Source organism: Lepidochelys kempii, chromosome 20 (assembly GCF_965140265.1).
Source record: "Lepidochelys kempii isolate rLepKem1 chromosome 20, rLepKem1.hap2, whole genome shotgun sequence".
NCBI classification, from domain to species: domain Eukaryota; kingdom Metazoa; phylum Chordata; order Testudines; family Cheloniidae; genus Lepidochelys; species Lepidochelys kempii.
In genome coordinates this window covers 1,908,178-1,932,596 of record NC_133275.1, presented here as the reverse complement: position 1 = coordinate 1,932,596, position 24,419 = coordinate 1,908,178, and the positions used below count along the sequence as shown (strand labels likewise).

The following is a 24,419-nucleotide window of genomic DNA, read 5'->3' as shown; positions in this document are numbered from 1 at the left end:
AGGAGACTCCCCCAGAGTCCTGCCTGGGTTTGTTGGGAAGCAGGGCCAGAGCCTCGCTCGGGGACTCCGTGACAGCTGGTGGCAGCAGTGGGATGTACTGACCCCGCGGATGGCGCTTCCTGCAGTAAGTGACAGGGGAGCAGTAAAACGAAGGGGGATTGACAAGGACCAGGAGTGCTGAAGGCTCAGAGAGGAGCGGTTTCGGGGGGTGGTTAACCCCTGGGAGTGCGTGACCAGCGAGAAGGATGGTGCAGTAATGGGGGCCCCCTGCGAACTGCAGCGAGCAGTCTCGGGGGAGAGGAGCCTGCGGCTTGGCCCTGGGAGAGAGAAGGGTGCCTCAGTTTCCCCTAGGCAGTTCTTAAGTATCTAGGTGGTGGGATAAGGGTGCATGATTGTTACAGAGCTTGTAGGGCCTATAGCAAAACAGGAGACCTACAACAGCAGCCAAGTGTAAACAATACTTTATTAGGGTGCCATAGTAACAGACAGCTCGTCATTCAAAACGAGTTTGCTGCTTCCCAGCCCCCCGGGCTTTGGGCTCGTAATAAATAGAGGGGCCGAGGCGGGGCTAGGCCCAGGGAGGTCCTAGAGACTTTGCAGGGGTCACTGACGTGCCTGCAGATCACACGGGAAGGCGCAGAGGCCGCGATCCAGGCTAGCGGCAGCTGGCGGGTCTGGGAGCTCCGGTACGCAGGTGATGTGACAGGCCTGGCCTGAGCAGCAGCTGGGCAGACGCCAGTAGGGGGCGCCAGAGGCTGCCTTGCTCGCCCCCCAGCGCTCAAGGTGGCGTCTCCAGCAAGGGGTTCGGGGCGGGGGGGCTGGCTACAGAAGCCACCCTCAGGTCAGGAGTCCTGGACTGGCCAGGGTGACGTGGGGCCCGCCCGGTGCCACCGATGTGCCCCTGGAACGAAGAACAGGAGGTGCCCGCCCGGCCCATCCATTGGCATGGGACACAGGTGGGGGGCATGCCAGACCCCACCTGTGCTGGGGGGGGGGGGAGCCCCTGCCATGACTGCCAGTGGGGAGCAGATCTGTGGCAGGACCTGGGCGGGCACCAGCTCAAGCGGGTCTGGTTCCCCTCCGTCATCTCAAGGGCTGGAGCGGCAGGGCTGCCTGTAGGGAACTCCTGGCTTCCCCTGGGGGGCCACCAGGTGCCGGCTGCACGATGGGGATAAAGTGCTGGAGGGGAGAGACTGAGGCTGGGATCTCATCTCATGACATACGCTGCCCCCCCCCCACCCCTCCCAGTGCCCACAGCTGGGACCCAGGAGTTCTGGGCTCTATGCCAAGCATGGGGAGGAGAGGGCACTGGAAAGCAGGAGTCCTGGCTCCCAGCATCCGCCTCACTAAACCACTAGCTCCTTCTTCCAGGGCCAGGCAGAGAACCCAGGAGTCCTGGTCCCCCCACCCCCCCCCACCAAACCCACTAGAGTCTGGGAGAGAACCCAGGAGTCCTGATTCAGTTCTTCTTTCCCAAGGGACCAGTTGGTTTGGCACCAGGGCTCAGCCCCCACCCCTCAAATGCCGGAGACCCCAGGGAACAGACACTGAGGGGGAAGAGCCAGCGACTCACTGTGGTTTCCCGGGCCTCCAGCAGCGTGGCCACAGGGTCCGTGCAGCAGCGGGGGGCCGGGGCCTGGCTGCCAGGGGGCCGGCCCATGTAGAAGGCACACTCGTCGTCCAGGCAGGCCTCTTGGAAGCGCTGGGGGGCGCGGAGCAGGTCCCTGAACCGCTGCTTCACCAGGGCCACGCGGGAGGGGGATGTTGCAGGGGCAGCCCTGGCCCCTGCAGGCGAGAGGGAACGTGAGCCACCCGGGGGCCTGGAGCCCGCAGTCCGTCCGGTTCCCCCCGGGTCCGGCCAGCCACAGGGGCTGCAGAAATGGAGACCTGAACACCCCGGGGCTGGATTGGAGGCAGCGCCCCCTATTGGCCATTTCCCATCAGCTCAGTAGCCAGGTAGCCAGCAGATGGGGACGGGGACAGGGGGGTCCAAAGAAGCCCTGTAGCCCCTGGGGGCACTCGGTGACGGGGTGAAGGAGCCATGTCCTACCTGCAGCACCCCCGCTGGCGGTGGGGGACCTCAGGGAGTGGATGAGAGGGTGGGAGCAGACGGGCCGCTGGGAGGAGAAGGTGAGCGTGGTGCCCGCCGCAGGGAAGGCCGCAGAGCTGGCCGGGGGCATTGCCCTGCTGGCAGGGTCCTGGCACGAAGAGGTGGAGGGGAGTTGCTTCAGCCTGCTGCCAGCTTCTGGCAGGGGAGGGGGCGTGCGGGGGGGCCTGGGCGACGGGGCACAGGCAGCCAGCAGGCTCTGGAGGTCATCCAGGCTGGAGGAGCCGCCCGCCCCCTCCACCTCCTTCCGCAGGAGCCGGGCCAGGAACTCGATGCACTGCCGGGAGGAGAGAGAGTCAGAACAGGACCCCCCCAGCCCAGCCCCCCCAGTATCCAAGGGAGCCCACCCTATCCTCACCACCACGCTGGCCTCTCAGGCCATGCTGCCCCCAGGAGACTGGGGGCTCCCCCCCATGCCTGCAGGACCGAGCCAGGCCCCCCCTCCTACCTGCGTCTTGCTGCCCCCCTCGCCAGGCCAGGCGAGCGCTTTCCTCACTGATGCTTCTGTGGCCACCTGGCTCTCCCCGTCCCCGAAGAGCCGCACCACGATCTTCTCCTGGGGGGAGGCACCATCAGGGGCGTGGGACCAGACCCAGCACGGAACCCCCTCCCCGCTTGCAGGGCCCCCGCCCGAGCTCAGCCCAGGCCCTTCCCGGGGGGTGGGGGCACGGAATGATCTTCCCCACAGAAGCTGCAGGACGGTCCAATTCCAACCCCCACTCAGCACCCCACCCCATGCTCTTTGCCATGGGGGGGCCCAAATTCAGCTAGGATAGAGGATCCTGGAGGGGGGAAGTCACACAGCCCCCAAGACATCGGTCAGACCCCACTGCAGCCCCTTCCCCTCCCAGGGCTGCTGTCCCAGAGTGGGATGGGCTCAGCTGGCATTTGGCCAAAGGAAGGAATCCCCCGGCTGGGTCTCCTCACGCCCCCGCAGCCCCAGGGCACTCACCAAGGGCAGGACTGTCTCATCGGGGTCAGGGCTTCTGGGCTCCGGGGAGAGGCCGCCGGCCCACCTGGCTGGGGTCTAGAAATGGGAACACGGGGTCAGCGAAGGCCTACAGGCAATGGGATGTAGCCACCGCCACCACCCCTGCAGACAGAAGCCCGGCTTGTTCTGGGGCTTGGACAGCGAGCTCTGGGGAGGCAAGGGCTGGCAGAGCCCTGAGCCTGCCTGTCAGCAAGGGGGCACCCCACCCCTCAGACCCTGAGCAGGGCCACTGCTCCCCAACAGCCCAGGAGCCAGGTCCCTCCCGCATCCAGGCACAGCACCCTGGAACCAAGTTGATCTGTCCCTGTTCCTGCCCCCCAAAGCCCCATTCCCACCCACCTGCAGCACTCCCTGTGCCGGGCGCTTGTCCAGGGCCCCCTCGGTGCGGGGCGTGCGGGGGAAGACGGCCAGGCGGCGGGTGGAGAAGCAGGTACGGCGCTGCGAAGGGAGAAGGTTTCATGTGGACAGCACCCAGCGCATGGGGCTGGGTCTCACTGGGGCTGCCCCCGCCCCGCACCCCAGGGAACAGACCCTGCACGGACTGGCCAGGCTCTCTTTGGGCTCCCCTGGTTGGAGAGCCAGGCGCTGCAGTGAGTCCATCCTAGGACTCGTAGTGAGTCCATCCTAGGACTTGTGGACACAGACCCCAGGCAGGGCTGAACAGGGCCCAGCCTGGCAGGCCCCTGCCTCACAGACAGGGGAGGGACCAGTGAGTGCAGCACAGCCAAGGAGAGAACCCAGGAGTCCTGGCTCCCAGCCTCACCCAACCCACTAGATTCCCCTTCCCGAGCTGGGGACAGAACCCAGAAGTCCTGGCTCCCAGCCCCCCGGCTCTAACTCCTAGGCAGACCCCAGGGAATGCCTGGGTCCCATCTATGGGTCATGTTTGGTGAGGGTGGGGACCAGCTGAGCAGAGGGCAGGTCCGGGTGACAGGAGCTGCTCAGACCAACCCCTCCCTGAGGAGATTCCCACCCCCTGCCCCGCCCAAGGGTACAAACCAGGGACTGGGGCTGCGTGACGGGCACCCTCCTGGCGGAGCCAAAGGGCGAAGAGCGGCTGATCTCCCGGGTCCTGGGCGTGCCAGCCAGCTGGGCTGCTTGGAGGCCATCCAGGGCCTCAGCACCTGGAGAGAAGGGGAGGCTGAAGGCAGTGAACCCTGGCACCAATTCCCCCCCACCCCCAGGACTTGTGGCTCGTGCATAAAAAGGAACCCCCAGAGCCCAAGCACAAACAGACCCTCCCCCATCTGCTCCCACCCCCCACGCTGGATCCCAGGAGCAGGGGAGGGGTCTGTACCTTTAAGTCCCAGCGTGGAGTAGCAGGAGGCGTGGCCGAAGTCGCCCTTTGGGGGGACGCTGATCTGAGGTCTCAGCAGCGAGGTTCTGCTGCCCTGAGGGGGAGAGAAAAGGCCACCTCAGCCCCCTCTGCTCTGCAGATGGCAAGGGCAGGGTGCTGAGCCCCTGTGGGCCAGAGGCCAGGGCCAGGCACACCCCAAACCCCTGTGTTGGGCTGCTGCTACCCTGCCCACCTCTCAGCAGCCGGGGCTGCACCTAACCCCATCACCGCAGGCACTGGCTGGGCCAAGCTACGGCTGGAGGGGCCAGCCCAGCTGCTGGAATCCTGGGACCAGATACCCTCCTCCTGCCCCACTGGTGCCAGCTCCCCGGGTGTGGATCTCACAAAGCGCCGGGCAGAGGCAGTGCCCCCAGCACCAGCTGCCCCAACAAGGACCAAGCCACAAGGCCAGGCTTCGAGACCCCTGAACAGCTCACCGTGGGGCTCCCCTGAGTGGAGGGCGGGACGCCCCGCAGCCCCTTCACTGGCACCCTCCGAGCCAGACTGAGCTTCCCCGTGGGCCCCAGGGCAGCGTGGCTCAGTCCCACGTTGGAGAGGACGCTGGCCAGGGCATCCAGGTCTGGCACGAACTCCTCTGCAGGGACGGGGGAGAGGAGACTGTCAGCAACTGGCTCGGTAGGAGTCTGGTTTGGTTTACATTTCTGATGGCTAACGTCAATGTTTTTAAGCGTTTTTCCCTATTTCCAGCGATTTAAATGGTCTGACCCTGCAGCTCTGAAAATAGCGGAGCGGAGACAGTACATGTTGAGATTCAAAACGGTTATAATGCTTAAAACACAAACTATGGACATCACACGCCCAGCCCTGCCAAGGAAGGGCTGGATGGCGGCTCTGGCTGGCCATGCTTCCAATGGGTGGTGTGTTCGTGGATTCCAGTGAAACACACGTCCTGACACTGACTGATATCAATCTAACCCCTCCAAGCCTGGTCATCAGCCATGGGGGGCGGGGACCGGGGAGGCACGACAAGGGCATCACGGTAGCCTGTGGAAGTGCCCGACATTGCATCACTCATAAGACAAGATGGAATTTGGGCTGGGCTGGGCAGGGGAGTCAGGACTCCTTGGTTCTATCCCAGCTCTGGGAGGGGAGTGGGGTCTGGTGAGTTAAAGCAGGAGTCAGGACTCCTGGGATCTATTCCAGGCTTACGGGACATGGGATCTTACCTGTCTCTGATGCTCCCATGGGATCCGTCCTTGAGGGTGAACTGCTGCTGAAGCAGAGAAAACAGGGGCTGCTCATTCCCCACCCCTGCCGACTCGGGCAGGTGCAGGGCACTGTTTGCCACCCGATTCCCAGGCTCCCCTGCCTCCCCTCCCCTGCCCCTCCGGCTCAGGATCCCAGCAGGGGGCAGAGGTGTGTGTAGAGAGTTGGCCGGGTGTCAGCACAGGGCCCCCCGTATAATCCATCATAACCTGGCTCCAGATGACACAACATGGCCAGTGCTGGCTGCAGATACTCCTTGGGAATGCCAGGTACACGCTGTGCACCTCCAGCCGATCACAGAGCCACGAGAGCTGCGATGGGCGGTTAATGGTATGTTCCTCCCCCGTACCCGTTAATGGCGCGCTCCCCTGTCACCTGTGGGCTGCACTCTGCCCCCCAGTGCCAGCCTTGCCCCCTTTGCCATCGCTCAAGGACCCCGGCCTGCCATTGCTGGACTGGTCCCTGGTTCCACCGGCTTCCTGGCTCTTGGCTGGTTCACTCTGCATCGCCGTTGCAATGGGACGCGGGCGCCCGCGACATGCCTCCTTCGCCCCTGCGCCCAGTCTCTGCAGAGCGGGGTGCCCCTGGCGCCGAGAGAAACCTGGTTCAAGGGGGGCTGGGCAGGCACATGGTACCCACAGCGCCCTGCCCCCAACTGAAGGAACTGGAGCATCCGAGCCACCCTGGAGATGGGCACCCCATCACCCACGGAACGCATCCAGCCCCATGGTGACTCACCCTGAGGGGCCGCGGGAGTGGCAGGCACCAGTCGCGGCAGCTGGCCCAGGCCAGGTGTGGACTAGGGCGGGTTCTGGAGCAGAGGAACCCAGTGCCGTGGGCTGCGCAGGGAACGAGGCTAATACGAGGAGTCCCCTGCACCCTCCCCCACCCCCCCGAGGCCCCTCCCAGCTGCCAGCCCCAGGGTGCCTCCTTAAGCACTGGAGGCAGACAGCCCCCTCCAGCACCGGCCCCTCTGCAGTAAAGCATTGCCAGCTGGAGCTGGGACTTAGTGCAGCCCCTCCAAACCCTGTGGGTGTCCCACTGCCCTCCGATGGCATCTCTAGCCAGGCAGAGAGGAAGGTTGGAGCCAGCCAGCACTCACCGCGGGCTGGGCACGGGACCCCAAGTCCCGCAGTGTCGCTGACAGGGCCTGGATCTGCTGAGATTTAAGGAGCAGGCCACGGTGCTGAGCAGGATCCTGTGTGGCTCGACGAGCTGCATCTGGGGGCCGGAGCAGAGAGGGCAGAAGTCAGGCGGCGAGCCGAGAGCAGGCCCGGGGAGCAATCAACACTATATTAATGATGCCAAAGGGCCCAGGATCAGCAGATGCTGCCAGGCTCCCTTCCCTTCTCCCCCATGCAGGCAGCTTCCTGCAGCAAGAGGTCACCTTCTGGGGAAGCTGCTCCTGCATTGCACCATCCACCCTACCCAGGGCCACCCGGGCCCCAGCTGCAGGAGCCAGGGGCTGTACCTTTAGCTGCCAGCCGGGAGAAGCAGGAGGTGCGGGCTGGATCCGGGCACAAGGCAGGGGTCCCCGAGGCCACGTACAGGGAACCACGCACAGTCTGGGGGAAAGAGAGAAGCAGCCAGGAAGGCCAGTTAGGAAAGTGGGTCCCTGACCCACCCCTTACTAAAGCCCTAGTGAGAGGGGGCTGCAAGCTCGCTGTGTTCAGGAGAAAAGCAGAGAAGTCAGAACTTCCTCGAGACATCAAAGCAATTTACAGACAAAGGAGCTCAGACCTCAGCCCACCGTAGAAAGGAGGCCGTCATCTCCCTCTTACACATGGGGAAACTGAGGCAACATAGCCAGTTAGGAATAGAACCCAGGACTCCCACCTCCATGACCCCACTCTCCACCCAGAATCGGGGGTAGTACCCAGGAGTCCTAGTGTCCAGGCCCTTCCTCGCCCTAGCCCACTGGACCCTGCTCTCCTGGGTTCTGCCCCAGCTCTGGGAGGAGTCCTGGCACCAAGCCCCCCACTCCCCCGCCCCCGCTTACAAGGAGGACAATTTGTTAATAGTTTTCATCATAACACTGTTCCTTTAAAAGAAGGGTCCCCTCCCTCCATGGCCCATCAGCACGAGTTGATGAGCTACCGCAGGACCTGTGCTGACCCTACTGTGTGCCGGCCCCAGGGCTCAGAGCGAGCCAGGTGGACCCACAACAGGGCGGGCCAGCCAGCCACAGTGTAAGCAGGGAGCTGGTTCCACCGCTGGGCCCGGGATGACAGGACTTACCCGTGCAGACCCGCTGGCGTGGACCGAGTTGCCCCTGCTCCCCCTCAGAGGGACCCGCCGGGCCAGGCTGGGTTTCCTGGCCACACCCAGCGTGCTGTTTGCCAGCCCCACATTGGAGAGGATGCTGGCCAAAGCCGCTGGGTCAGCCACGAACTCCACTGGGCCAACTTCTGCAAGAGATACCACGGTGGTCATGGGGCCGAAACGGGACCACTAAGCCACAGGTAGCTTGGCCCCCCACATCCTGTGATCTTAGCCCGTCTTTCATCCTGAAGGACCCCAAAATGCTTTACAAGATCATCTCGCTCTGAAACGCGGCCACCGCTGCAGGGCTAGACAGCAAAGAATCCCAGAGGCAGCTGACATTGCCAGGGCAATGAATGCACTTACCGGAGCTGGGCTAGGACACGTGGCCCAATGCCCAATGAAATGCCAGGGTTCTGGGCCTGGGCATTTGGGAAATGTGCCGTGGCACCTGGCAGAGGTAGCCAGTCCCTGGGCCTCACCACTCATCAGAAAGATGGTGCTCCTATTGCACCGCGCCCCAGGGGACTGTGCTCAGCAGCCCCCTACCCTGTTCCTGCAACCAAGCACCCCAGGCCCACACTGGGGGACCAGGGCCAGCACTGAGTCAGTGGGAAGAGCCCCCAAGTACAAGTTGCCAGGACAGTTTCCTGCAGCAACCAGTTGTCCCGCCAGGTCTCCCATCCACACGGTGTCCAGGCTCAGTCCTGCTTAGCTTGTGAGATGCGAGAGCATCACAGCAGGAGACAGACGTCAGGAAAGGAGCCTGGGGCCCCCTGCTGGCAGAGGCTGGGACTGCACCAGCACGGCTTTTCAGCACAAGAGCGGGTACCTTTGCCATTGGGGAGGCTGGTGCCTGGCGGGGTCTTCTGGGCTGCTGCCCCCAGGTGTATCTCCTCCAGGGGGCCTCCGGGCTGGCTTCTGCTCGGCAGCTCCGGGGATCCCGCCGGCAGCTCCGCGGCTGCAGCCATATCAATATGGAACTTGTCCCCTTTGCAGGCCAGGTTAAAGGGACAGGTCTGCGGACAGGGCTTCTTACCGGCAGCCTTCCCCTGGCAGGGCAGAAAAGCAGTCACCTGGGAGATGAAGGCATGCAGAGTGCGAACGCTGCACGCCCCACGAGCACAGCTGCACAGACAGCGAGACCCAGCTGAGGCAAGTGCCATCCACACCTGAGCCCCCGGGGACACCCCAACACGGCTTTGTGCACACAAGCAGCACCTCCCATGTCTACGCTGCTACCGAGCGTCGGACCCTGCTGACTCCCTGCTGCCAGAGCCTTTCCCCAGGGCCGGAGCTTTTCGCTGCCAGGCGTACCTACACCGCAGTGACAAGCATGGACGCGGCTTGGGGCACCGTGCGTCGTGCCTGTCCTCTACCTACTGCCATAAGCGTAAGGAGCAAGAGATGCATCCCCATTAGAGGGGGAAACTGAGGCACTAGGCGGGGAAGCATCTTGCCTGACATCACACATCAGTCACAGAGGTGGGAATGGAACCCAGGAGGCCTGACTCCCAGCCGATGTCCTAACCACTACACCACACTCCCTGTCCCAAAGACAGCTACGGAACCTAGGGGCTTGTCTCCCCTGCTCTTACCCACCACTTTCTCCACACATCCCCTTTTCTCGTTTTAATAAAGATTTTGGTCCCATACTAGTGTCAAACCACGGGCACGCCCCCACAACCTATGATCACCTTGTTGCTCCAAGGCTATAATCACCCGAAGCTGCAGCACAAGAAATGTGGGCTATTTTGTGCCTTGGAACACAGCATCCCAGTGGAAGGGGGGCTCAGAGCACCCTGCCAGCTGACCCCGGCTCTTCTTAGTGATGCTCCCAGTGGATCACAGCCGTGGCCATATGACCCGGAGAGGGGGCATCGGCTAGAACATTGTACCAGCCAGGATCAGATGCACCAGAGTCAGATTATCTGCTAACAATGTGCTGGGCAGTTAAGGCACTTCACGCCGCGCTCCCGGGGGCTTGAGGCACCAGAGTTTGCCCTGCCCCTGTTAAAGGGGGCTGTGGATCAGCGGGAGCACATAGGCACCAGCACCCTGTTTCGGAAGCCAGCACATTCCAAGCGAGCCGAGCGTACCAGCTCCCACACCCAAGAGGGGTAAATAGGGGTCTAGACTCCACAGTGGCGCAGGCCCTTGCTGTGTGTCTCGGCCGTGCCCCAGCTCTCTCCTCCTCTCTCCTCCTCTTTCCATGCAGCTCTCTCCCAAGCACAGGGACCAGCCAACAAATGGTGCTTCGAGGCTGGCCCCTCACCCTCCATTCACCTTCTGGAACTGGCTCTCCCAGGCCTGGTGCAGCTGCTGGAAGTCCGGGGGCAGGCGGCTTTTGGACAGGACAGGGATCTTGCTGCGGCTCCGCGTGTCTGACCCGTCCCAGGCAGACGGCTCGTTCTCCTTTCCCAGCTGCGGTTCACTCCTGTCCAGGGAGCAGCTCCCTTTCCATTTGCCCTGAGGTGGGTGGGCAAAGGAAGCCCATTCCGGACTCTTCCCGACCTGGGCCATTTTTGACAGCTGCACCAAGCAAAGTCACCGCAGCACCTTTCCTGGCATTTGCACTTGGAGGAAGAGAAAAAAAGAACAGGAGGACTTGTGGCACCTTAGAGACTAACAAATTTATTTGAGCATAAGCTTTCGTGAGCTACAGCTCACTTCATCAGAAGAGAAGCTCCCAGGAGCTGAAGAGAGTGTAACATGCAGAGTGTGTAACCACCTCCCCACCACGCCAGAGGAGACCCACTGCTGGGCTCCTCAAGTCCAGCCCCCTGGCTAGACCTGAGCTGGCAGCACTAGCCCAGGGGGAATTCCCTCCCGAGCCGGCTGGGGACTGGCTACAGGCCCAGAGCAATGCCCCGTGTGGCTGGATCCTGGCCACTGCAGAGTCTGCCCCAGTTCACTCGCCTATTTGATGCTGCGGCGCACGGAGCCCATCACCTCTGGCCCAGCCAGGGAGCTGCACGGCTAGTGAAGGGTCAACACTAGCCACAGGCTCTCTGCCCTGTGCATAACGCCACCAGCCCCGGCCCCAGGGGAGGCTCACCCACACCCCAAGGGCCGAGGCCAACAAGTCCCGGCAGTTTGCACCCACTTGCAACCTCTGCCCGACCGTCTCCTCCGTGCGGCCCACCACATTGTCCCCTGCCCCAGCTCTGCACAATCCACTACTGCCCCCCACCCATACCCCCCCTCTGCTGGTCCCCAGGGGGCCCCCTACTGGGCAACAGCCCAGAGACTCCCCCACCCCACTGCTCTCAGGGAACCCCACCTCCCCCCACAGGGAAACCCCTCCAGGGACCCATCCAACCACTACAGCCCCCAGAAACCCCTCTCCCAACTCCCCTCCTAGGCCCCCACCTCAGGGATCCCCCACTGGATGCTCTCCACCCCAAGGCATTCCCCAAGTACACCCCATCCCCACACTCTCCGGGGGGATCCCCCCCTCTACTGCCCCCAACCTGGCAGCCTCCCTCATCCTCAGGCCAGGGCCCCCCCCACTCCCCAAGCCTGACACCCCCAGAGACCCCCCACAACTGGGAACCCCACCCCGTGCCCACCTACTCCCCACCCCAGGGCCCCCCCATGGAGACCTCATCCCCAAACACCCCCCATGCCAGGAACCCCCCGGGGGTCCCCCCTCTCCTGCCCCCACCTCGGGAGCCTAAGGCCGGGGACCCCCCAACCCAGGACCCCCCTCCGGGCTCCCCCGAGGCAGGGAGCCCCCCCCCCATAAGCCCAGGGCCCCGCCCCCCAGGACGGCCCCGCCCCCCAGGACTCCCCCACCCCACCTGCTCCCGGTTGATTCGGTTGCGTCCGCCCCGCTCAGCCCAGCGGCTCGGGGCCAGGCTGCAGCTCCCCGCCGGTTTGTAAAATACCAAGGGCGCTGATTGGCCACCTGCCTCCGCCTGGGGGGCGGGGTCGATCGTAGAGCGAGCCAATCGGAAGCAAGGAAGGCGGGGCCAGGGCGACGCAAGGCGTAGGGCGGAGCTGCGGTGACTGATTGGTCGGCGCTGTCCGCCCCTCCCACCGGCCGCCTGCCGTTCCGGCCTATCAGGCGCGCGGGGGGGGCGGGACAAGGTCGCCCAGCGGAAGTCGACGATCTCGCGAGATCTGAGCTGAAGGGAGCTGGGGCGTATAGACCATAGAGAAGGGCGTGGGTAGAGCGGCGGGCGGATGTGCCGGGTCGGGTGGGAGGAGCGCTGAGACCCCCCCCCCCATGTCTTGGGGCCCGGCTCCTGGTCACGCCAAGGGCCCACAGGGGTCAGGGCCCGGCTCCTGGTCACTGCCCGGCTCCAGGTCACGCCAAGGGCCCACAGGGGTCAGGGCCCGGCTCCTGGTCACGCCAAGGGCCCACAGGGGTCAGGGCCCGGCTCCTGGTCACGCCAAGGGCCCACAGGGGTCAGGGCCCGGCTCCAGGTCACGCCAAGGGCCCACAGGGGTCAGGGCCCGGCTCCTGGTCACTGCCCGGCTCCAGGTCACGCCAAGGGCCCACAGGGGTCAGGGCCCGGCTCCTGGTCACGCCAAGGGCCCACAGGGGTCAGGGCCCGGCTCCTGGTCACGCCAAGGGCCCACAGGGGTCAGGGCCCGGCTCCTGGTCACTGCGCGGCTCCTGGTCACGCCAAGGGCCCACAGGGGTCAGGGCCCGGCTCCTGGTCACGCCAAGGGCCCACAGGGGTCAGGGCCCGGCTCCTGGTCACGCCAAGGGCCCACAGGGGTCAGGGCCCGGCTCCTGGTCACTGCGCGGCTCCTGGTCACGCCAAGGGCCCACAGGGGTCAGGGCCCGGCTCCTGGTCACGCCAAGGGCCCACAGGGGTCAGGGCCCGGCTCCTGGTCACGCCAAGGGCCCACAGGGGTCAGGGCCCGGCTCCTGGTCACGCCAAGGGCCCACAGGGGTCAGGGCCCGGCTCCTGGTCACGCCAAGGGCCCACAGGGGTCAGGGCCCGGCTCCTGGTCACGCCAAGGGCCCACAGGGGTCAGGGCCCGGCTCCTGGTCACGCCAAGGGCCCACAGGGGTCAGGGCCTGGCTCCTGGTCACGCCAAGGGCCCACAGGGGTCAGGGCCCGGCTCCAGGTCACGCCAAGGGCCCACAGGGGCCACGGCCCCGGCTCCAGGTCACGCCAAGGGCCCACAGGGGTCAGGGCCCGGCTCCTGGTCACATTGCAGCATCATGCCAGGGGGCCAGGCCCTGGCACTGGGCCAGGCCCTGGCACTGGGCCATGCCAGACACTCCCCATGGTTGTCAGTCACTGGCTGGTGCCCATCCTGCTGTGAGGTCGCCCCTCAGCTAGCTCCACCAGGTCAGACGGCAGCGTCATACCATGGTGCGAGGTCTTGGCAACCAGGCACAGCTTGACACAGCCCCACGGACAGCCCTGTGGCACTGCTGTGCCCACAGATCACCCCTGTGCGCCTGGATCTCACTGTGCAGCATGGCCACAGCTTACTCCGCGGTCCGCCTGGATTCCTACACGACATCCCCTCCCTGGAAGCGGGGAGCTGGCCAGGGCCGAGAGCTGCAGTGGAAGGGGTGAAGAGGCACTACTGCCTGTAGGGCCCTCCTCTGAATCTAACCTCTCGCCACCCCCCCAGCAGACACAGCATGGGCGAGCTCCCCCTCACCCATCGCCACCACCACACCTCATGCTGCCCTAAAGGGACAGGCAGGGAGCTTGGCCCCCCCCACAGTGGCTGCCAACCCAGGAGGTCTGCTAGGTCCAAGTGGGGTGAGGTTATTTTGGGATGGCACCACTTGCCCACTAGGCCTAAGAGCTGACAACTCACCTCAGACAGGGGCCCTTTGGTGGGCACTGCCTGAAGGGGTCAAACCTGAGGCCTCTCCCCCCTGCCCCTGGGTGGAGATACCAGACACTGGGACAAGGAGGCACAGACGAGAGGCAGACGCAGAGATTCCTTGTGATGATCTTTAGTGGCCAGTAAAGCAAGACAGGGCACGTTCAACACCAAGGCCGAGCGCTGGGCAACCCTCGTCGTCCAGGCAGATCAGGGAGCACCAAAGCAACTAGCCTGCACCTACTCAGAGTCTCCAGCGTGTCTCGTTCTGGCAGGGTGAGGGGTCCCTACCCCAGCCCCCTGGTTAAAGGCAGAGCTAGGGCAAGGGAGGTGGATCCGAGTCAGGCACGGCCTGTGCCCAGAGCACAGACATGCGGGGAGGGCCGTGGGGTAAAGCATTTTGGGACTGTATATTTAGCAGCCGTCAGGCTCAGGAAGGTGCTGTGGGACTCACTCGTGGGAGCAGAATGGGAAAAGCACAGCAGGAGGTAGCGGGCTCAGGAATCGCTACTGAGATGGAAGAGCAGCACATTTCAGCAGCAGGAAACCTCGTTCCATGCATCTGTTCAAGTATTAGAGCGAGGGCCGAAAATCGGGAGAAGAAACTCTCCCGTAGCAGGACCTGAGAACTAAGAACGTGTCTAAAATCCCAGAGAGGCACGAGGGCTATCAGGCAGACAGGGATCCGTTCAAAAGGAGAACGGAGACTCAGTACCACAGCAGGGCTCCTTGGGGAAGGAATCACAATTGGGGACTGCACTGGACCTTCAGTAGTGCCGGTTGTGGCCCAGGATACTAAAGACACAAGGTGGATGAGCTAATCTGTTTTCTTGGACCAACTGCTGTTGTCTCTTTCACCCAGAGAAGCTGGTCCCGTAACGGGCATTAGCTCACCCACCTGGTCTCACTCGGCACGGTTGTGGAGCAGCGTGTGGCAGTTATCCCTTTCAGCGCTGGGATTTGGGGTCAAAGCAGAAATCAGAGCCAGGAGCCGGCAGCAGGCATCAATCAGTACTGGGTGGTGAACATGGCCTTAGCCCTGGGAAAGGGATCATGCCCAGCTGCTCCTCAGCAGCACAAAGGAGAGTCGACTCAGAGATTCAGCAGCAATGAGAAGAGTCAGTAGTGGGACGAGGAACTGCGTCAACATCAGCCATTTGTATTGGGACTTTACCTGGGGAGCAGGAGTCCAGGCTGAGCGCTCTGGGGCTAGAAATCCAGCCGTGGTGAGTAGTCCCTGCCATTGGTTTCTTCTGTCCTAAAATGCAGTTTCTGGACTGATCAGGGTCAGAATTTGGGGCCTGGCCGCACTCTGCCCTGGGAACGGGCACCGTGTCAGACAGCAGTAGCAGCCGTAAGAATTGCAATCAGACATTGGATCACACTCGCAAACGGAGGCTCTGGTACAGCACTGACCCTAGTGCTCTGTTAGCAGGAACCCTGTCAGCACTGGGAAGAGCTGGCGGGAGGCACCACCCCTCCACAGTCCAGGGTCGAGAGCGGAACCAGGACAACGCCTCTCTGGCATCAGCTTCAGCATCACGCCTCTTTGGTACCAAACTTGGTCAGGGCCTCTGCCTCGGGAGCGGGAATCGTGGTGGGATGGAGCAGCAGGCCCGGATCTGGGGACTGGTCTCAGCAGTCGCTCCAGGGACTGGGTAGTGGTCTTGAGGTTTGTATGGGCAGAGCCCAGGCAGTGGCCAGAGGGGGAGCTGCTGAGGGTGACCAGATGTCCCGATTTTATAGGGACAGTCCCAATTTGGGGGCTCTCTCTTATATAGGCTCCTATTACCCCCCACCCCCGTCCCGATTTTTTTACACTTGCTGTCAGGTCACCCTAATCCTGCTCTACCCCCTCAGAAGGGCTAGTCTGGGAAGGTCAGTTACCTCCCCAAAGCAGAGCTGGAGCAGAAAAGCAGCCAGGTCAGATCCAAGTGCCCAGGACAGGGGTGGGACAGAGGAAACAGCATGTGGTGAGAGGGGCAAAGGCGTGGGGGATCAGGAGGCAGGGCCCCCAGGCTCCTTTCCCTGCAGGAGCCCCTGCCCCTGGGCTGTGAGGGGGTATTGCTGTGCTCACCCCTCTGGGTGCACTGTGGGGGCAGGCAGGCTGGGAGGATGGGGCAGTGCGGCAGGGCTGTCAGAGGTATCAGTAGTAATAAGGCCAGTGTGGCTGGGAGCAGGTGGGGGGCTGCAGCAGGGGTCTCGCAGTGGCTTCTGCATGTCAGTTTCACGCCATCGCCTTGGTCCAGGGCAGAGGCCTGGTGTCGGGATCACTTGTCCAGCTCGCTTCTCTGCTCCTTCCTCGACTCAGTCACCACCTGCCGTGTGCGGGCAGGGGCAGGATGGAACAGACCGCAGGATTAGACCCCACCCCGCCATCCCCTCAGCCCCAGCGCCTGGCTACGTCCCCCGCCACCAAGGATCCTGGAGCCCTTCCGCCAGGCCCTGCCCCCAAAGCCCCCTGCCCCAGCACTATCCCCAGCAGAGAGGGGGAATCGATTAGCCCAAGAGAGGCAGAGCTAGGAACAGAACCCAGGAGTCCTAGGGATCCCTGCTGTAGCCACTACACCATGCTCCCCAATAGCTTTGTACAGAACCCAGGAGTCCTGGGTCCCATCCCCTGCTCCAATCACTAGCTCACTCCACCCTCAGCTGGTCATAGAACCCAGGAGTCCTGCCTCCCTGCTCTAACCACTAGACACTGCTACTTCTCCTTGCATGTGCTGGGATTTGAATGACAGCTGAACCCCCAGGGAACCTCTGCCCTGACCTCATCCCCTAACACCCTGATACCCTCGGCTTGGCACATTGCATCCTGACAGCTCCCCATCCTCCTCTCCTGACCGGGGCTTCCCCGCACTGAGGGGTGGAGACTCACCTCTCCATTCCGGGTCTCAATGGTTTTGATCAGAACCATTTTCCTGGTATGGCTCTCCATGGTCTGCTCCGGCTCGGGCACTGGGCAGGGGGGTGCAGGGCGGCCATGAGAGAGGAAGGGGCTGCAGCCACTGAACCCACTCCCCCAGAGTGAGGCCTCCAAGTCCTGGGCTGGGTGTGCACCAGGACAGCAGACTCTGGCCACGACTGGGGAAGATCCCGCAACGGGCAGGTGCTGCCCCTAATGATACTGCTCAGCGACAGAGTTGTTTCCCAGGTTCCCCAGCGAGAGCAGCTGGATGCAGCTGACCCCACACAATTGGCAGAGGCCAGTGACACCCCAGACACCTGGGGAAGGATGCAGGGAGCCCCCAAAACACTGGCTGGGGAGGGGCAGAGATTCCTGGGGGAGGCAGGGACAGACACCCCCACGTGGCTGCTCACTTACCCGAAGTTTTCATGCTGAGGGAGGCCAGTGAGTGGATGGGGATCGTGATCCTGAGGGAGGGGTCAAAGAGCGCAATGAGTGGCAGAAGGCCCCTGCTTATCCTTCACCCCACCCGGCCCCCTTGGAGACGAAGGGGAACAGGAGAGCGTGGACAGCAGCCCCCTCCCTTGCAATACCCCACCCCTTGCGACAGAGGCACCCTCCTGGCATCCGGAGAGCCGTGCCGCCCCCCTCTCCCCGTGGCACTTGCCAGCCGGGCTATCCAGTGCCACGCCCACCTGTTCTCCTCGCCCTCCAGCAGCTTGCGGTAGGTGGCGATCTCGATGTCCAGCGCCATCTTGACATTGAGCAGGTCCTGGTACTCGCGCAGGTGCCGTGCCATCTCCTCCTTCAGGTGCTGGATCTCCTGCTCCAGCCGCCCCACCGTGTCCTGGTAACTGCCGACCTCCGCCCCATACTGGTCCTCCAGCTGCTGCATCTGGCGCAGCAGCGCCTCGTTCTGGCCACGGGCGGGAGGGCAGGCGTCGGACTCCTGGTCCAAAGGGGTCCGGTCTCTCCCCGCTCCCTCTACATCCCATCCGGAGGCAGCTGCTCCCCACCATTTGGGGCGGGGCGGGGGGGAGCTGTGCAGCAGAAAGCAAGCTGGACTGTGATTCCCAGTTCAAACACAGGGGATACAACCAGCTGCTGCAGGGAGCTCCACCAGGAGGCGCTCTTCCCTCAGAGCAGTGCTATGGGGCACTGGGGTCCCCCCACCCCTCCAAACAGTACTCACGGTTCCCTTCAGCCCGTCCACCTCGCAGGTCAGGCTCTGGATCTGCCTCCGGGACTCGTTCATCTCCTGCTTGGCCTGGCGCAGCGCCTCGTGGTTCCGGTTGGCTGCGTCCGACAGGTCGGCAAACTGAGAGGGAGGGAGGGAGTGTCGGGGAGGGGGTCTTAGGACCCCCCAAAATGCCACCCCAGCGAGGTGCAGGGGGAGCTTGCTGCAGGTGAGGTTGTTCCCCCCGCAGCAGGAGCAGCCGTGCCCCACATGTCCGCCCCCTCCGCCCCCGGCTCCCCCTGCGGGCACGGGCAGGCACAGAGAGCATATGGGGCACCTTCGCCCCGGGGGGCCACGACTGGGGCCAGTACCTTGGACTTGTACCACTCCTCGGCCTCCTGCAGGTTCTTCACCGCGATGCTCTCATACTGGGTGCGGATGTCGCGCAGCGCGGCCGTCAGGTCTGGCTTGACCGGCTCCATCTCCACCTGCACCTGCTGGCTGTGAACGCTCACCTGCATGTCACGCAGCTCCTGCACACGCCAGCCACACGCACAGACACGCCAGCCACACGCACAGACACGCCAGCCACACGCACAGGGACAAGAGAGACCATGAGACGCCCTGAAATCTGACGCATGTGGGGCCCCAGCTGCACCCAGAAGTTTGTGAGCCTAGTACTGGGGTCCCGTCTGTGCCACCGCCACCCCCCCCGCCCTTCACCCAGGTGCGCGGCAGCCTGGCGCAGGGTGGGGCTGTACTGCAGTTCTGCTCTTCACCACGAGATGGCGGAAAGGTACCTTGGCCACTGGCAAGCCCAGGGAACAGCTGGCTACTGCTGAGTCCCCCCCCCCCATCCCCTCCCACTCCCACACCTCCCTCCTTTGCCTCCCCTCTGTGCCCCCCACCTTCCCCCTACCTCCTCGTGCAGCTTCTTCAGGAACTCTATCTCGTCCATCAGCGACTCGATCTTGCGTTCCAGCTCCAGACGGGAGAGGGTGGCGTCGTCCACATCCTGTGGAGGGGGAGGCAGGGGGCCGAGTGCCAGGGACAGGCCCACCGTGGGGTGGGGGGGGGGTCGCTGAGGGCAGTCCGGCCCACAGGTCCCCGCCCTCTCCCTGCACGGAGGGCATTTTTTGGAGGTGGCGGGGAGGGGGACTATGTGTGTGTACACGCGCCCATATGGGGGTGTTTTTGCACATGTATTCCTGTACGCAAGTGCCTGTGTGACCGCTCGTGGGCCGTACGCGTCTCCCCCAATGCAGGTGTGTACGTGGAGGCGCACAGGCCTGGGTGTGGGCGCGGAGCATGTGGACACCATCGCATGGGTGATGTTCCTGGGTGCACGCGCCCACAGGGCTTCACGACTTGTGGTGCGTGCATTGCACTGGGGCAGGTGTAGATCCAGTCACAACCCTCCACCCCATGCCTACAGTCCGTGGCAGCTCAGGGCTGCTAAGAGCAAGGCCAGGGCAGAGCTGGGCTCTGGATCACACGGATTTGCACACGCGGCCTGGACAGGGGGACGCCCGGCTCTCGGCTCCACGTGTCCCCTCAGTGCACGGGGCTGGCACGGTGTCATGTGAATGACAGCGAGAGCCCATCGATTCCAGGGCTTGCTGCATGGGAGCGTGTGAGCAGACACATGGGAACGTGCAGAAGTGTATGTGATCAGGTGCACAAGCACGTGAACAAGAGTGCAGGCACAAGTATGAGTGTGTGCAAGTGTGCATACAAGGGGGGGCAGGTGAACAGACTCCAGAGCCCCTCAGCCCACCCTCCCTCCCCAACACACACTCACCTTCCGGAACAGCACCAGGTTGTTCTCTGCATCCTCACGCCTGTGGATCTCCTCCTCCAGCCTGGGGGAGGGGGCACAGCAAGAGGGTCAGAGGCAGGCAGGACACACCCACACACTGCTCCCTCCAGCCCCTGCCACGCCCACCCCCTCATGCCAGCACCCCCCATGCGCACGCTCCCTGAACACCCCGTGAGCCTCCCCCCACCACGTCCTCCCTCCCGGGATGCTACCTGCCCCTCACCCCTCGGGACTAACACTGCCAGCGATCAGAGGGGCCTCTCTGCCCCCACCGCTTCCTGGGATGGCTGAATTCAGTCCCCTGAAGTGCCCCAGCTCGGAGCCCCACCTGAGCAGAGCAGGGGGAGTGGGGCTCCGCATTGGTCCACCCCCACCCCCCCAAACCAGGGGTACGGGCCCTGCGGTATATTGGAGGAGGGTGGGGCAGTGCTGGGGAGGGAATCCTGCACTGTGAACAGCCCCCACCCCATCCTCTCCCCTGGAGGATAAAGACCCCCCCCCCCATCACAGTGCGGCAGGGGATTTCCCAGCTGCAGAGGGCAGCGGGCGGCAGCTGTGAAGCCCCCCCCACCCCAGCTTCTCCAGCAGGGGGCCAGCAGCCCAGCCCTGCAGTCATCTGCAGGGACCATGTGGGTAGGGGGGATGCCACACCCTGCAGCACCCCCCCACCCATGGGCCCAGAGGGGCAGCAGGGCCCCTCTCCCTCCCCTGCACCCATGGTGCCGTTGTTCCAGATGCAGCAGCTCAGTGCCCCACCCACTGCCGACTCCGCCTTGTGCTTGGGCTTGGGGGACGCTGCTCTGGGGGTGCCCAGACTGCAGACCTCCCCCCGCCCCAGGGACTGCTGGGATATCCCCTCCCCCAAGGCAGACAGGGTCCCCTCCAGGCCATAGGCCCACACTATAAGGGAGGGGCCAGTCCCACCCAGGGGGGTTGGAACAATTTTTTTTGGGGGGGGGAGGAGGGGCTGAGAGCCATTGAACTGAACTGTGAAGCCTGTATACAATGGAAACCACTTCAAGCCTGGGGGTGCAGCAGCCCCGCTATTTCCAGCACCTATGGCCCCACCCATCCCTGCCTCAGTTGCCCTCTAATCCTCCCAGCCCCTCCCTTCCCCCCAACCCCTCCTGCCCACCCACCACCCTTCCCCATTTCCCTTCTCCAGCCCCAGCTCTACCCCCAAACCTCACCCTGTGCCCCCCACAGCCCACTGGCCCTCAGAGCTGCTCTGCCTGCATGGGGGGGGGGGCTGGGCTGCAGCTGGGTGGGGCCCAAAGTCTGCCCTGAACATCGGCCAAACAGAGCCAACGCTGCTGCACTTTCCACCCCACCCCGTGTGCCCCATGGCCCCTTCCCTGCACCCTCAAGCAATCCCCATGCCCCACACAACCTGTTTGTACCTCATCCCCCACATCCCCCCCAGCCTCACCCCCTCCACCCCAAACCATGCCCCCCTTTCCACTGCAGCCCTTCACCCCCCTGCACCCCTTTCTCATCAGCCAGCCAGCGAGCTCCCCCACCCTGGAAGAGTACAGGGGGAGGAGCTCAGCAGAAACCCCACCCTACACCCCATTACCCACTGCACTCAGCGCCCGGCACCCCCATCCCCTCCCCCCTCTGCTGACACAGCCCCCTAGATCCCTGCACCCCATTCACCTGTAACCCTTCCTCCATCACCCCCTCCCCATCCAGCCCCCTCCACCTCTTCTCTCCCATCTTCCTGTGCCCCATTCCCACCGACCCCTACAGCCTTCCCCTGTGCCCCCTTCCCATAACCCACCCCCAACTCCCCTGCCCCTCCCTACAGACCCTCCCCCGCCCCCACTCCCCCATAACCCACCCCCCACTCCCCTGCCCATCCCTACAGCCCTTCCCCTGCACCCCCCCATAACCCACCCCCCACTCCCTTGCACGCCCTCGTCATAACCCACTCCCCTGCGCTGCTGCCCATCCCTACCCCTCTCCCCTGCGCCCCCTCCCCATAACCCACCCCCCACTCCCCTCCCCATCCCTACTGCCCTTCCCCTGCACCCCCCATAACCCACCCCCCACTCCCCTCCCCATCCCTACCGCCCCTCCCCCGCGCCCCCTCCCCATAACCCACCCCCCACTCCCCTCCCCATCCCTACCGCCCTTCCCCTGCACCCCCCCACTCCCCTCCCCATCCCTACCGCCCCTCCCCATAACCCACCCCCCACTCCCCCGCGCCCCCTCCCCGCACTCCGGCCCCCTCACCTCTGCTTGAGCGCGGCCAGGTCCTCGGCCAGGTTGTCCCGCTCCACCTGAGCGCGGTCCCGCTCCTGGCCCAGCTGCTCCAGCTGGCGCCGCAGGTCGCGCAGCTCGCCCTGGCACAGGTCGGCGGCGCGCGCGGGCTCGCGGGCCTGCGCCTGGCCCAGCTGGGCGCGCAGCGCCGCGTTGTGCGCCTCCAGGGCGCGCACCCTCTCGATGAAGCTGGCGAAGCGGTCGTTGAGCTCCTGCAGCGCCGCCTTCTCGCTGCCGCGCGTGGCCAGGAACTCGCGGTTCAGCGCCTCGGCCAGCGCCCAGTCCAGCCGCGCGGCGCCCGGGGCCAGGCGGGCCGGCTGCGCGGCGCGCAACGAGCCGCGCGCCCACTGCGCGGAGCGCGCAGGGCCCGGCGCGCCCAGCAGGCGCGCGGCGGAGGAGCCCGAGCCCGGCGAGAGCAGCGGCGGCGGCCCGAAGACGCGGCGGTACGAGGTGGCCCGGGCGCTCATGGCTGCTGCGCGGCGGCCCCGATCCGGATCCTGGCCCGGCCTCGCGGCTGGCGATGGAAAGAGCCGCCGGCTCCGGGCTGCTGCTTTATAGCGCGGGGGGGGGGTAGGCTCCGCCCCCCCCCGGCCGCCGGCCAGAGCCCCGGGAGCCCAGCCCCCCCCCCCCCCCCGAGTCCCCCCTCCCAGGACACGGTGGGTGGGGGGGTGTCAGCTATTGGATCCCGGGGCGGAGAAGTGGGGCTGGCGGAGGAGCTGGGTGAGTTTTGCTGCGGGGCGCAGGGACCTCCCAGAGGGGCTGGCTACCCCCCTTCCCCCTCTAACCACCGCGCCCCACGGACCTGCACATAGAACCCAGGAGTCCTGGCACCCACCATCCCCCCCCTCCCTAACCACCGCGCCCCACTGCCCCACGGACCTGCACATAGAACCCAGGAGTCCTGGCACCCACCATCCCCCCTCTGACCACCGCGCCCCACTGCCCCACGGACCTGCACATAGAACCCAGGAGTCCTGGCACCCACCATCCCCCCCCTCCCTAACCACCGCGCCCCACTGCCCCACGGACCTGCACATAGAACCCAGGAGTCCTGGCACCCACCATCCCCCCTCTGACCACCGCGCCCCACTGCCCCACGGACCTGCATATAGAACCCAGGAGTCCTGGCACCCACCATCCCCCCCCCTCCCTAACCACCACGCCCCATGGACCTGCACATAGAACCCAGGAGTCCTGGCACCCACCACCCCCCCCATCCCTAACCACCGCGCCCCACTGCCCCACGGACCTGCACATAGAACCCAGGAGTCCTGGCACCCACCATCCCCCCTCTGACCACCGCGCCCCACTGCCCCACGGACCTGCACATAGAACCCAGGAGTCCTGGCACCCACCATCCCCCCCCTCCCTAACCACCGCGCCCCACTGCCCCACGGACCTGCACATAGAACCCAGGAGTCCTGGCACCCACCATCCCCCCTCTGACCACCGCGCCCCACTGCCCCACGGACCTGCATATAGAACCCAGGAGTCCTGGCACCCACCATCCCCCCCCCTCCCTAACCACCACGCCCCATGGACCTGCACATAGAACCCAGGAGTCCTGGCACCCACCACCCCCCCATCCCTAACCACCGCGCCCCACTGCCCCACGGACCTGCACATAGAACCCAGGAGTCCTGGCACCCACCACCCCCCCCTCCCTAACCACCACGCCCCACTGCCCCACGGACCTGCACATAGAACCCAGGAGTCCTGGCACCCACCATCCCCCCTCTAACCACCGCGCCCCACTGCCCCACGGACCTGCACATAGAACCCAGGAGTCCTGGCACCCACCATCCCCCCCCTCCCTAACCACCGTGCCCCACGGACCTGCACATAGAACCCAGGAGTCCTGGCACCCACCATCCCCCCTCTGACCACCGCACCCCACGGACCTGCACACAGAACCCAGGAGTCCTGGCACCCACCATCCCCCCTCTGACCACCGCGCCCCACTGCCCCACGGACCTGCATATAGAACCCAGGAGTCCTGGCACCCACCATCCCCCCCCCTCCCTAACCACCACGCCCCACGGACCTGCACATAGAACCCAGGAGTCCTGGCACCCACCACCCCCCCATCCCTAACCACCGCGCCCCACTGCCCCACGGACCTGCACATAGAACCCAGGAGTCCTGGCACCCACCCACCCCCCCTCTGACCACCGCGCCCCACTGCCCCACGGACCTGCACATAGAACCCAGGAGTCCTGGCACCCACCATCCCCCCTCTAACCACCGCGCCCCACTGCCCCACGGACCTGCACATAGAACCCAGGAGTCCTGGCACCCACCACCCCCCCTCTGACCACCGCGCCCCACTGCCCCACGGACCTGCACATAGAACCCAGGAGTCCTGGCACCCACCATCCCCCCCCTCCCTAACCACCGTGCCCCACTGCCCCACGGACCTGCACATAGAACCCAGGAGTCCTGGCACCCACCATCCCCCCCCCTCCCTAACCACCGTGCCCCACTTCCCTCCCAGAGCTGGCAACAGAAGCCAGGGCTCTTAGCAC

General features: G+C 64.8%; 2 protein-coding genes across 7 annotated transcripts; both read right to left on the bottom strand.

Annotated features, from left to right (window-relative positions):
• Positions 1 to 445: 445 nt before the first annotated feature.
• Positions 446 to 11,799, bottom strand: TROAP (trophinin associated protein). 5 transcript variants are annotated; one of them, XM_073318814.1, is made up of 17 exons: positions 11,727 to 11,799; positions 10,210 to 10,499; positions 8,756 to 8,999; positions 7,900 to 8,069; positions 7,133 to 7,226; positions 6,764 to 6,882; positions 6,037 to 6,245; positions 5,622 to 5,668; positions 4,872 to 5,029; positions 4,396 to 4,489; positions 4,098 to 4,222; positions 3,438 to 3,536; positions 3,060 to 3,134; positions 2,556 to 2,663; positions 2,051 to 2,384; positions 1,574 to 1,785; positions 446 to 901 (listed from the first exon to the last, which is right to left on the bottom strand). In XM_073318814.1, the coding sequence occupies exons 2-17, from the start codon at positions 10,444 to 10,446 to the stop codon at positions 779 to 781; spliced, it is 2,448 nt and encodes an 815-aa protein (XP_073174915.1). In that variant the 5' UTR covers positions 10,447 to 10,499; positions 11,727 to 11,799; the 3' UTR covers positions 446 to 778. The 5 variants fall into 5 exon arrangements, with proteins under 5 accessions (XP_073174915.1, XP_073174916.1, XP_073174917.1 ...); XM_073318815.1 differs by having other exon boundaries at positions 5,622 to 5,665; XM_073318816.1 differs by having other exon boundaries at positions 8,756 to 8,975.
• A 2,046-nt stretch (positions 11,800 to 13,845) lies between these two features.
• Positions 13,846 to 22,474, bottom strand: PRPH (peripherin). 2 transcript variants are annotated; one of them, XM_073318708.1, is made up of 9 exons: positions 21,868 to 22,474; positions 19,615 to 19,675; positions 18,733 to 18,828; positions 18,185 to 18,346; positions 17,829 to 17,954; positions 17,332 to 17,552; positions 17,054 to 17,103; positions 16,607 to 16,686; positions 13,846 to 16,046 (listed from the first exon to the last, which is right to left on the bottom strand). In XM_073318708.1, exons 1-9 carry the CDS (start codon positions 22,359 to 22,361, stop codon positions 15,999 to 16,001), a joined length of 1,338 nt encoding a protein of 445 aa, XP_073174809.1. In that variant the 5' UTR covers positions 22,362 to 22,474; the 3' UTR covers positions 13,846 to 15,998. The 2 variants fall into 2 exon arrangements, with proteins under 2 accessions (XP_073174809.1, XP_073174808.1); XM_073318707.1 differs by lacking the exon at positions 13,846 to 16,046 and having other exon boundaries at positions 16,194 to 16,686.
• Positions 22,475 to 24,419: the final 1,945 nt, after the last annotated feature.

Excerpts from the sequence above, each read along its gene's own strand:
- TROAP (XM_073318814.1), bottom strand. The coding sequence starts at position 10,446 with ATGGCCCAGGTCGGGAAGAGTCCGGAATGGGCTTCCTTTGCCCACCCA. Across the intron at positions 5,030-5,621 it reads CATGGGAGCATCAGAGACAG|AGGAGTTCGTGCCAGACCTG; the intron begins GTAAGATCCCAT and ends CCGTCCCTGCAG. Across the intron at positions 902-1,573 it reads TGGAGGCCCGGGAAACCACA|GGGCACATCGGTGGCACCGG; the intron begins GTGAGTCGCTGG and ends TCTTCGTTCCAG.
- PRPH (XM_073318707.1), bottom strand. The coding sequence starts at position 22,361 with ATGAGCGCCCGGGCCACCTCGTACCGCCGCGTCTTCGGGCCGCCGCCG. Across the intron at positions 17,553-17,828 it reads TGGACGGGCTGAAGGGAACC|AACGAGGCGCTGCTGCGCCA; the intron begins GTGAGTACTGTT and ends GCCCGTGGCCAG. Across the intron at positions 16,687-17,053 it reads CCTCAGCATGAAAACTTCGG|TGCCCGAGCCGGAGCAGACC; the intron begins GTAAGTGAGCAG and ends CCCCCTGCCCAG.